A 13,534-nucleotide genomic window follows, 5' to 3' on the forward strand; every position below is an offset into this window, starting at 1 on the left:
AGTTATGGTTTCTTGATGTCTTTTAAAAAGATATACTTAAATGAAATACTTCTTACTGAGTAAACACAATGGCGAGGCTTGAAATCTTACAGTCTCTGATATATGGGCGATCTGATGAATTGTTCCTTCTGGTCATAAAGAATTTAAATATCTATTGAGTTCTAATAGTTACAGTATTAAAAGGGAAGACTAGCAGTACTGATGATATTGTAATTCACAATGCTATACGAAAAGTTCAAATCACCATCACCTTTAAAATCAATATTGAAGTGGCTATATGTATTTGCAAATTTGTATGTTTACAAATACACATAACTTATCTGATTTCTATTTCATAGACAAATCCAAATGACTGGGAACTACAGCGAGGAGACTATGCATTTCTTTAATGCTATAATCTGTACAATTTATTTGTTGTCATCTTTTGTAAAACGTAGTTCTCTGCTTGTAGATAACAAGATAGTATGAAATACAGAACTAAATCATAGAGACTCAGTATCACCATATCTACCATACACTCCCTACCTTTTTCTTATGATGCCATACTGCTACCTGAGCAGGCTTAATGCACTCACCTCACTTTCTGTTTGTATATTAGTGATTTCACCACACACTTCTTAGCCTTGTATCTCAGATACTTGCTTATGTTTTACTTGCTTATCTTGCTATCTTCTGCCACTTTCACATTACTTGCTCTGTTCTCTCTTATCATTTCCCCACTTTATATTCCTTCTTACTATCTTGTGTATCTTGTGCCTAAAGCTGAACCTGATACTTGTCTTATCATTTCACACAGTAAAGTTGTACTGCCTTTTTTTCTTTGTTCTCTTCTTTAAGTCAATTTTCTTAGCTAACTTCTTACATTGTTTTCTACTCTTTATGCATCCAATGAGTTTGTAGTGGAGAGTGTTATTTTTTTTGCTAATTGTTTTGTTTATAGATAGTTTTAATAAAGGAAGGAGCCTAAGCTTCTCTCTCTTTCTTTAGAAGTGTTTTGGTTTTATGTGACTTGAAAGGAAAGTAGGAAAATTCTAAAAAATAATCACTCTACTCACGAAAATTAATAGTTAAAAATCTGAATTATTGTAGAAGAATGTTCCAAGACATATTGGCCCAATTACCTTCAGAGACAGCCGTTAAAAAATGAAGGTGAAGATGGATGCAGCTACTTTGAAAGAAATGTTTGCAGGTTGGCACTGAAAAACCTCAATATCATCTCTGATTACAATATGAAAAAAGATTAGTGAGTGAGTACTGGTGACAAACAGTACTAGCCATTCAAAAATGTGTTACCATAAACCATAGAACTAGCCATTCAAAAATGTGTTACCATAAACCATAGAAATGTCTTCTAATTAGCTAAGAAGGAGATAAAAAGTGAATTGTTGACTGATGGATTTACTGTAAAACAATTACTTCGCATAACAGAGAGGGTAAAACAATCAGTCTGGTAGGGGAAAAAAATAAATCAGTACTTTGACAAGTCCAGTCTCAACAAATTCATAACAGAAAAAAAACCCTAAAACTGTGTATTAGTGAGAGTTATTAAAAAAATTAAAAGATGCCCCAAAGAAAGAAGATATTCAAAACAGCATTACCTCTGTTGATAAATCAATAGGAAAATTACCAGTTGACAAGGAAGCTGTTCAAATAACTGTGGGAACTGGGATTAAAATAGTGTCATCACACAGGTGTCAAATAATTTAGAGGACTTCTAGTAGGCTCTTTACTGCTGAGGCTATACATTTCGCCTACTATGACAAGTCAAGGTAGGTTGTACAAGCTCCTTCCACATGTAAATAATTTCTCACAGGTTTGTGTTATGAGTCACCTTGCCCTTCTTTTACGCTAATTTTAAAATGTTTTTGGAGTTTATGAAGCGGCTACAGGCAAGTTAAAATTTAGATTAATGTTAGAAGCAGAGTATTATTTCATTATTCATTTTCTTCTTCAAATAAGATCTCTTTATTCCAAATTAACAGCTGCAAAGTAGATTCACCTCATGCAAAATAAGGCATTCTTAGAGTTAAGTAGAGGTAGAATTTTATCAGGAATAGACACCCCCTTATGACAATAGTCTCCAAACGATAGCTCATGAGCAAATTTTGCTCACAAGATTGTGTTACATTGCTTAATGCAATGTGAAATAAATAATAATTTTTAAAAAAAGTTACACTGAAGTCAGAAGGAAAAAAACCAACAACTGGAGTTGCCCAAGATACATTATTTTGTTAGTATTACTGCTAGTGGATAAGTGAAGGTTGTGGACCTCTACGTTTTAGTCAGGCTTTCAGGTTTTTTCCTTTCCTCCTTAATTTTCAAAACCTTATTAACCACGTAAACAGTGTTTAATCCCCTACAAAAACCCCTGCCCTTCTAACAGTCACAGCACCACAGGCAGTAGTGAGAAAACCTAGGAAAAATGATCCTGTCCCCAAGGTCAGCAAACTGACTCCAGCCGGAACCCTGGATAACGGCTCTCATGAACTCCACTGGCCTGCCCACTAGCTCACATTCACATCCTCTTTTGAAACCTACACAAAGGGGTTCCTTCCCATTTTTTGTACCAATCCAAAAAAACTTGTTCTGCATTTTCAAGGTTATGGAGTGACAGCTTGTTGAGTAAAGATCTACTTTCATTCCATAGCACATTCTTTTTCATAAATCAATCGGTCATTTTGAACTATAGCCCAAAGAACAGAGGAAGTATCAGATGTGTCCATTATTAAAGTAGAAATTTTAGACAGCCCATCACTGACAAGCTAAATTGGAACTCAATCAACAAAAGCTGATTTTACTGACCTCAAAGATATTAATGTTCTAAGCTGCATTTTTGTAGCTCTAAGCACTTAATTCATTACCTGTTCAAAATACAAGGAAAAAATCTTACAAGCAAATAAAGAAAACACATTTGTAAGAAAAACTATTGTATTCTCATGCTTCAGGAAGGTTGCACAAATAACTGGGAAGGAAATGAAAAAATAAAATCACATATTTTATTACCAAGGAATGGATAACACAGTTGTGCATGACTCATCTTTGCAGCTAAATGATGGGACTGCATACAAATGCCACATACAAAACTACTGTGTTGTACCTTCACTTGCTTGGGTAGGTACCTCTAGAGGTTACCAAAACTGCTGAAAGCTTGCAAACATTATGTTATAAATCTACTATAAATAAAAAGTCTGGGAGATGAAGGTTAAGGTTCTGCAAGTTCCAAAAGAATACCTCCTAATTTTTTCTCCTACTTCACCCTAGCCTGGTAGTTTAAAATCTCTGAGGCATACTCAATATTACCCAAATCCCAAGCATTAATATTTCAGTTGCTATTTAATTTAATGGAAACATTCTTTGTGACTGAGTATGCCAGTAAATTAATGACTTCTGTTAATGTTACAGTCTCAAGAAAAACTATCATCCCATCATCCTAACCTCAAAAATGTTTGTCAGAGCAGTAATTACATGTCAATGACATTTTTCTTACACACGTAAACACCACACACACACATTTCGGGGTGCGGGGGGGGGGGGGGAGTTTGATTAAAGTAACATGTAAGATTTACGCAGTATCTGAACAAAAACTTCTCTCAAAAGCACAAACAAACCAAAACCTGTCGCTCTCGTCCAGGAAAGGAAAAATGTTGATGTGCCCTTCATAGGACAAAATAGGTTCTTATTTCTTCAGTGATAATCTTAATCACACCAATAATTATGCCATATTCTGGATTATAGTAGGACAGATAAGTAACTCAGATTAGATAGCACTGTGGACATAAAACAACAGGTCTGATGTTTGCACAAGATTCAGAAAGACAACAGTTTTACTGTTCTTTACTAAATCAGCAAGTATAATAGACATTATAGCCAACCCCAAAAGCACTGTTTTGCCTTACATTTTAATAAGAATCAAGTAGTAATTAAAACGAACATTGGCCTTTTGTTTCAGAGATTGCATACAAGTGACATGAAGAAGCATATAAATGTCATATTCTGTTAATTACATGAGTATTGTAAGCTCAATTTTCGTCTCACTTTTGGGTAAGGTACAAGATCCCAGAATAACTTAAATAGAAGCAGTTTAGAAATACATTCCAGTTTAGTTTTTAACTTTGGTATCTTTAATAATTTATAAGCCAAAGTAACGTAACTTTTCATATTTTAATAGCTTTATGCAATTTTTCATTATGTTCAAATACCTAAATGTACATGTTATATTTTAATGAAGTTTGTCAGAATGACGATAACTCTGAAAAAAAAGCAAACATTGATTTTAATCAGCAGTTCTGCATAACTATCAGTGAGTGAGAGAAATAACTCTAATTTCATATAAGTCATCTGTCTCCACCATTTATTTGGGGTTTTTTTGTTTGTTCCTTCTTTCTGCACTGCTTCAGAGGTGCAGCATTGCCACTAGGTCCTACTGCTCACAGCAGCCTTTGCTGGAATGTTGACCTAAGGCATCTTCCTTCATTCCACTGTGAGAAATTGGAGGACCTTGTTTGTCTGCATATCCAGTCACCTGCTGTATGTGGCCAATATCTTACAGTTTCTTAAACGATCATGCTTCTCCAAATGATGTATTCTCACCTGCAACTTCCCCAAAAGTTTGTTCAAAAACTACTTTGTTATAGTGCACATGAATCTTTATCCCATTTACAGCTTAGATTAATTCATCAACAGTTCAGACATATTTTCTTTCTGAGTTAACAGTACACGCACACTTCTCTTAAATACCTCTCCATACTTAATTTATCCAGTTCCTCTCACAGTTTTCACTCTAGTCTATTCTGCCTATTTTATGTCCCAGGAAGCCTTATTCTGTATGTTCTCCTAATGCTACAAACCCCTTTTCTCCCACATATTTACTCTAGCTACTTTTTTGAAAAACCAAATTGTATTTATTTGGGAAATTCTCTAATAATTTAATCCCAAGTACTGACTCAAATGTAAATTCCTTCTATTCTAGTAAGTGCTGCCATTTCTTAAAACACAGCAAAGGTTCTAAGACACCTGAAAACCTCAATATGCTGCAAAACTAATGTTAAGGGTATGTATGACCAACGAAAATAGATTATGTTGTAATAGCTATGTTTTAAATCAACTTTGAGTGCAGGTTTGTTTGTGCTTCTATATTGTGGTTATTGTTATTGGAGTAACTAAAGCTTTTAAGAATTTACAGAATAACTGAAATTGTATCTTGTGTGCCTTCCAAACACCAGCCTCCCTGTTCAATTCAATGGAGCTCATCACAAAGCTAGAGCAAAAAATTCCTCACTGTATTTTCTCATCATGGTTTATGACAGTATTTGCTTTTTGCTAAAGCAACAATTCCTCGCTGTATTTTCTCATCATAGTGTATGACAGTATTTGTTTTGCCTAGGATTTTTGAAGGAAATAAAACTTTCAGAATTATAACTCAGATTGCATGAGACTGCATACAAAATGTATGCACGGAAGTATTTGTAACAGAGTGAAATTATGTCTAGGAATATAAAGAACTGGAAAAACCTGAAAAAGACTAATCCATAAAGTTGAAAATAGGGTGAGATTAAGAAATGTCACATTGCTTGAAAGCCCCGAGGGCAGAGACACAGAAGGCATTTTATAAAAATGGATTATTAAGCTGCTGAGGATAGACAATTTCTACTTCCTTCTGGAACACATCACAAGAAATAAAATAACTAAAAATGAAACAAGATTTTTTCACTCAGAAGAAGTGTTTTTTGAGCTCATTTCAGAGAAGCAAGTAATTATATGCCTCATACACAAGGATTAAGAGATAATGCCAGCTAATATAAAAATAAGTGATATACAATATGTACAGTGACATCAGAACTAGAAGCTGATAGAATAGGTGTTAAATGCTCCCGTATACTGTATCTTAATGAAAAAGTGAAACTACAAATGCCTCTGATACTCTGTTATGTGCATTAGCTGGGTGGAAAGCAAAGAGGGGTTTTGGAAGTGTAGCCACTGGCAAAGCACTGATGGCTGAACTTCGAAGAGTAAAAATGCTCCTCTTCCCCATGCTCACCTGGCCACACCATCTCCAAGTACTCCAGACACCTCTAACACTCTGGGGCCCTGTATGCCATGTCAAGTGCCTCCTGGCAATCTCTACTAACAGTACAGTGAACCCATGTAAGACATTAAACTGGAATAGCAAACTTTAATCTAGAATGGTCAGTGCAGGAAAAACCCCAAAACCATTTAAATATTTTCTCTAAATGTTTACATTGGTTTAATGACATTAACATATTTATAATGTTTTTCTGATTTAGCTAACCTGAGACCATTTTACCAGATGCTAGTCTGTATTAAATCCTCACTTAAATCATTAAAGTTTTGTTTCAAGTTATAAAATAAAAATGATGTTTCCTTTTATTTCACAAAAAACATAGTCATAACACATTCCTCCAGTGTAGGAATTTTTAATATGGAAATTTATGGTGTGCAACAGTTAGAATCAGATTTAAAGTAAGATAGATTCTTAACACTCAGAAAAGCAAGAGAAGGGCATAATAATGTGTACTCATGTCATTCTTGTGTCTGTTATTCTTACTTACAACACAGGCTGCTGCAGTCCTGAGAACAACTGAAATCTTTCTGACAAGTCTATATTGCAAGAATATCCACCCAGGTGTAACAGCCATTCACTTCCAGAGTGTAAGAATGCCAAAATCAAGACAATAAAACCAAAATGGTGAGTGACTTACCCCATTTAAAGGAAATGTTTTCCATCCTAGTTCTCCAAGGGCAGCTGTAGTATCAAGTAACACAACTGAAAATGGAAAAAGAAATGGTATGTTTGCGGTATTGCTTGGATTAGACATATACAACATAGTAAAGTATTAAACTGGTATGACATGAACTAGCCATATTAGCCAGGTACATCTGCTTAAAGCTATTAAAGCAATTAAAAGTACTGCTTTACTTTTAAGTATGAATAAAAACAGACTAAATATTTAGGCTTTCATGGCTTACATTTCATTATCAAATGTCTCAGAAGATATAACTCATACAAAACCTAAATTTTTTGCAGAAATCATTGCCAAATCACAATACACTACTGATGCTTAACCATTAAAAGGTGCCTGAATAAGCATGCACATTTCTGCAATCCCTTGCCTGGAAATCTAGAAAGTCTGCATGTGGACTTAAGCATTAAAGCTAATAAAATAAAGAAAAACAGAGTTTCAGAAGTGGGATTTTTTTTTCTAAAACATAACTTCCCAGAAATAAAGTTATACAATATACAAATCGTATAATTCAGAAAGAACACAGAAAGACTAACAACTTTAGAGCTGATATTTTAGCTGGAATATTACAGTGCTGAAAGCTGCTACATGTATTTTGCATCACTTCTGTCATATTCGTCTTGGTTTTTTAATATATGACAGGATGTGCATTAGTGTATTTGTATATTAGAAAATGTTTCTCTTCCTTTCACTAAGAATGCAAAAATTATACAGAACACAGCTCATAGTGATAAGGAAGCTGGCTGTAAACTAAGTATTTAGTACATGAGACATTGTACCTACATGTACTACTGCCCTCTAATGGAATTGTTTCATCTGACCCTCTAATTTAAGAAATGTAAATTAGGATTTAAACATAAAATTAAATGTTGTATAGGGCAGTTTATTTTAATTATCAAGCTGGTATGTTTTGAACGCTCAGTTCCCCCTTACAGCCCAAAAATTCCAGTTCTTATTTGGATGGTTAAATGATGGAGAAAAATGAAGCTATTAGTTTGGAACATGACACCACTACCCATACATTAGGGGGTTTTATGCTGTTGCACATCTTCCACCTCTTATTTGTCCAAATAACCAATGTACAGCTATCTATAATGTGTATCTATAAAACAGTACAGCAGCAGCAGCAGAAACCAGGTCATGGTTTTTTGCCTTATGGAAAAGGCACATTGGCATGGAAACTGTATGAACTCGCCAGCTTGTTAGAGGAGACCTGACCTAGCATCTTCCTTTGTCTTTTGTATTAGTGACAATTAGAGTTCCCCTATATTTGAATGCATGTTGATTTTTAACCTGAAACTGAAATAGTCTTATCAGCAAATTTACAGTCAGGTAACAAGCTCAACATTAATCAAAAAAAAGTTTAATGATTTATTTGAAGAAACTAATGACATTTTAAAAAGGATATTCAACAAAGGGGACTATTCTGCTCTCTACTTCCTCACCACTTCACCATTTTATGAAGCTTTGTGAATCATCTGAAGATAAATTAAACATTTTTTACAAGTCCTGCTTTACTTCCAAAAAATGGAATCACTATCCCCACTGAAACTATTGCTGCCCTCTGCTTACTTAAAAAGCTGTGATTTATAGCTGTCGTAGTGTTTTCTATTTGCTTCAGGCTACCATACTCTTGTTGAAGAGTCAGAAAAGTGTCATCTCACTTGGCCTGTGATGCAGCAGTTTGCTCTGTAAACCTTCAAGTTATAATGTACTGGGGATCTGTCACCTCCAAAAAAATTAAGCCACTGGGTTTAGATATTTCCTCTTCATAAAGACCAAAGCTCAACTGGTTTCTGAGAATATTTCAGTTCATCTTAGGAGTTTGTTTTCTTGTCTCCATCTCCCCTCCCCTCCCCTCCTCTCTCCACCCAGAAAACATGGACTATTTGTAAATATACTTGGTTTTCAGCTGAGGTTATATCTTGCTACTTATCAAGTGCTATTCTGATGATATTTTAATTCTTTAATACAGGAATAAAAAAATAATCAAATGAAAATCATTATATGTTACTGCTAAACGTATGGATCTGCAGGCAGGAATGAACTCTTTCTATAAACAGTGTTGGGGCTTGAAGTGGCATTTCAGTTTTATAATTTTTGTGGTAGCAGGACCATGATTTAATAAACATCATCCAGGTATTCAAAGCTAATACTTCCACAGAACAAGCTCCAAAATACAGGACACAAAACTAATTCATTTCTTCAGTGGAGCTGAATTAATTAATTCCTTACCTAAATTAATCAAGTACTACTTGAAAGCTTAAAGCTATACATTAAAAAAAATAAAAACCAGAGTAAATTCATCACAAAGTATGCTAAGTTTAAATTTAGTTGAACCATGATCTAATAATATTTCTTGTATACATTTACCAAATGATCCCCATCAAATAACTGAGTTTTGTTAAAATCCAATTTTTGATACATTTTAACATAGCAAGTTTCTTATGTGCTCACATATGCTCATCTATAGCCACCAAATCTGTTAGAACCAGAAACTGGAGCATTCAAAAAACCAAACAACTACTAACCAGAATTAGAATGCTATCACCTTCAGAGTCAGCAATGGAAATCATAAAAATTAAAAGACTGTCTTTCCAACAGTACTTGTATTACAAAACATAAAATAATTATTAATCAAAAATGTGCAAATACTGGCAGATCAAGTAAACAAAGAAATACAAACCCCAGTAAAGTGGTGAAATCAACAGGGCCAGCTAGACAAATGAGGACATGGATAAAGTAATAAAATCCTTGCACACTTCAGTGACTTGGAGATATCTACATGATAGACTTCAGTGGGGGACAGAGATACCCAAGCTATCTTTAAATGAGGTAATTAAGAAGCAGTCTATCCCCAGCAGCACAGACCTGATGGCAGACAAATTTCCAACTCGCAGCAACTTGGCAGAAAATTCACTCTGCCAAAGAAATCCAGACTAAGAAGAATGCCCACATGTATACATCCGAATTACATACAGGAATGAACGTTTCTCCTCTGACTGCAGAATAGTGAAAGTTTCAAAAGAACTGGATATTCACATGCGAAGAGACTAAAAAGACAGTGGACTCTACACGTATGATGCTTAAAACCAGAAAATTCCCTAAAACATTAATGGAACCAGGAAGCTCTATTTACTGACTATTGTCCCTACGTTTACTTATTTATACTCCTTTATATGCCATTAAAAGCCCCTTTATATGCCATAAAAAGACCCATTCCTCTTAAATGAGACTTCATGCAAAGTGGCCATTATGGACAAGCTCTTAGCTGCCAGCATAAGCAGAAGTTGTGTCTGGAACTAACTGCAGTTAACATTTATGAAAAAAACTATAAATAAATTGGTTGCAACTAAGCGATGTTATTGACATTTCTGACATCCAAACTCCACTTGTGGCAGCCAGTTTTTTGAGGTGATGTAAAGTAAAACTTGCAAAGTGAACAAGAATGGAAGAGTGTAGGTCTGCCATTACAAAGTCATGTCACGATTCAAAATGAACTCAAAGATCCCTTAAAAAATTCTCTTTGGACAAAAAGAACTTAGATTTAGCACTTGCATGTCCTTCCTTAAATAACTGAGCTAGTAATACTGTCACTTGCCCCACAATAATATACAGACTTAAACATACAGCTGTAAACCTATTGTTTTAGTTAACTGCACAGTTCATGCTTAGAATGTAAAAGTGTTCAGCTTTGTTTTCCAGTACATACTTTAATAGATATTACATTATTATAACTCATTATGCCATATTGAGCTCCAGTTTCCTTTTTTTTCGGACATATCTTACACTGCTATTATTAGACTTTACAATTGAAATTAATCTTTTCAGAGGTTTTGCCCAGTCCTGAGGGAACTGTTTTATTTAAAATTATGATAAGCAAAGCTCCAAGGAGTGACACTGTGGAATTTTAATTCCAATTCCAAAATACTGTTCTGAAGATGAACTCTACAATCTTGTCTGTACAACCAAGGAAAAAGACCTCCAAACATTCATTTCACCAATTTCTTTTCTCCTCTTCTTTCTTTACACACCTCCAGATAGTCTGACCTAACAGTTTTAAATGAATAAAGAATTTTGGCAGACTTCGTGGAATCATAGTCCCGCATCAGAATAGGCCATCAGATCACCCAGCCTGATCCCCCGCTCACTGTGGACTAATACATTTCACTGTTACCTCTATAGAGGGCAAGCCAAAGATTTGCAAGGAAAATAGAACAACAGACAGACATTAATTTCTTAAGACAACACTAGTAACTCAGGGAGCTGCAGAAAAATACCAGTGCAGAAAAAACCCAAGAAAAAAATGCCGAAACTCAGAAGAAGACAACTTGGCAGGACTGCAGACCAGCTCCCTCCGACACATCCCCCCAGGTGACAACTGCGGAGCCGGCAGAGACTCGCCAGGTCCCCGCGCTGGAAGCGGGGGGCACTTGCTGCCTGGCCTGGCCGCACGTTGGCCCCATTTGTCTGCTCCACGGCTCGGCTGGCGAACGTACGCCATGCACTCGGGAGCTACCGACGTCCTGTGGTGTGCGGAATCTCTCATCTGCACTGAGTAAAAGACGCCCAAATAGAAGATGGAAAGGTTCAGTATCTTCCAGAAGGGCAGGCAGTCATTACAGAGGACACCCAGAAACAGGCAAAACTGGCACAGTTTGGGGGTTTTTTTTCCCTCTGAGAACTTACTTATTGACTGCAATCAGTTTATATTTATAAGACAAACACACTGAGCTTCTAAAGTCTCTCACTTCCAGGCCTCAAGAGAGTTGTTGCTCTGTTCTGAAGTGTCTGCACTTTTTTTCAGGGTTTATGGTCTTTTTAATTTTTAAAAACAGGACCACTTGCAGTATTCTGAAATCATTCCTTCTAACAATATATATAAAGACAAAGAACCCTGCCTATTTTTATATCTTTTTTATATATCCAAGGTCACATTAGCCTATCTTTTACTGCAGCATTGCACTCATAGGCAGTTATTAGTCTATCAAGATCACTATCTGTTACAGAATCACTCCTTTTCATCATTATTTTTCAGTTTGGGTTGCATTTTTGTTCTTGAACATACGAAGATCTGTTTGTTTATATTAAAACAAGTTTTACTTTTAAGGGTTGACCTTTACTAAGTGATAAAGGCTGTTCCCTGTCTGCACATCCTCTTTCTTTCTTCACTTACTACTCTTTTGTCAGCTATTAATTTTATATTTATTTCCACGTTACTAATGAAAAAGGTTGATGAGTTAGAATTTTGAATGGTGTATAAGGAACACCTCAAATTCTGTCATTTAACAGTCACTGAAAACTACCTTAAGGTTTCTTAGACCCAGTTTTTGAAAATCCATTTACTAAAAAATTTGGTAAGCTTTTTACTGTCAAAACACTTTGTGGTATTTTGTCATACTTTACAAAAACTAAAGCTCTGTGGCTTGTCTGCTTGAGGAAGACAGAAAGAAGAGGGAGATGGACAAAATGCAAGTTACCTTTGGCAATTAACATGTAATCAACTGGGAAAAATTACTTAAATGCTTGGGGTTTTTGACCAGGCCTATTTTCCATACAACAAATGAACTGGCATTCATTATATACCTATCAATTGAATCATTTTCCAGCATTTCCATTATTTTGCATGTAATAGCTATCTGGTTTAGGCAAGATTAATGAGCTGAAGTAATGAAGGATGAGGAGCACTCGTCTAGATAGCAATTCTGCTAGGAAAATATCTCTGAGTCATAGCAAACCATATAGTAAACAAAGTATCAACAATACTGTTTGACTGAGATAAACAGGATTATAGCCAGCAAAATAGAGTAATCCTTCCCCTCTCTTCCAGCATTTGTAAGCCTTTAGCAGCAATGCTCTGTCTGGTTTTCAGTGCCTTACTTCAAAAAAATACCTGGATGAGTTGCAAAGACATGACAGGAGAGCAACGGGAATGATGAGATCTCTAGAAAGGCTGTGCTCTGGAAGGTCTGAGTGCACTGGAGTTATTTACCTTGGAGGTTAAATTAGGACTACCCACTATCTTCTAGTGTGTAAAAGGCTGTTTGAGGCAGAAGAGTATAATCTGTTCTCTATGTTAATGGCCAAAAAGGAAGAAGGGATTTAAATTACAGTAAAAAGAGTTTTATGTTAGACTTCAGGAAAATCCTTACTACCCCTACAACTGTAAAGAAGGATAGTTATGACTAATTGGGAAGCCAGGGAATCTCCACTATAGGAGGCTTTTAAGACACCTTAAACACTGTCAGACCTGGTTTCTACATAGGGTGGAGGGGGGGAGCTAAATGACTTCTCGAATCCTCTCCAATGCTGTGATTTTTATAAAAATCTAGTTACCTGGTTAATGGTGCTTCCCTTTTCTTTTCAAACCCGTACTCTAACACCTATGCTCTTCCAATATTCTTGAATTCCCTGAGTCCCCAAACTCATTAAATTTACCATCAGTAGCCCAGAGATCTCCTTAGCCAATTCTTTCAGGACTCTTGGAAGAGAACTATTTACGCCAGATGGGGAGCACTTCATATTCTTCATATTATGTGAATAAATTACTAATTTCTAATTTTCTCAGTTTTGAACACCTTATTTTCTGCATCTTTCTAAAAATAGTTCAATAACATTCGCACAAATGTTTTTATTCACAAAACAATGGAGAAATTCCCATTATCCTGCGTGTTGTGAGACTTCGGCTTTTACTTAACACACTTAGCTTTTATTTTCACTTTTCTACACTTCACATTTTCTAACATGTATTGATTTCCACATGCATCCTCTCT

The 13,534-nt window shown here is 35.5% G+C and overlaps 1 protein-coding gene across 1 annotated transcript in view; it reads right to left on the reverse strand.

Moving 5' to 3' along the window:
• The window catches only part of EPHA6 (EPH receptor A6), a 513,140-nt gene that overhangs the window by 467,735 nt on the left and 31,871 nt on the right, over window positions 1-13,534 (reverse strand). The window contains exon 2 of the mRNA XM_075034050.1: window positions 6,720-6,784. Coding sequence (XP_074890151.1) covers window positions 6,720-6,784 — 65 coding nt within the window. The remainder of the gene's footprint in view (window positions 1-6,719; window positions 6,785-13,534) is intronic.

The sequence above is a fragment of the Buteo buteo genome, chromosome 8 (genome assembly GCF_964188355.1).
Source record: "Buteo buteo chromosome 8, bButBut1.hap1.1, whole genome shotgun sequence".
Classification (NCBI taxonomy): Eukaryota; Metazoa; Chordata; class Aves; order Accipitriformes; family Accipitridae; genus Buteo; species Buteo buteo.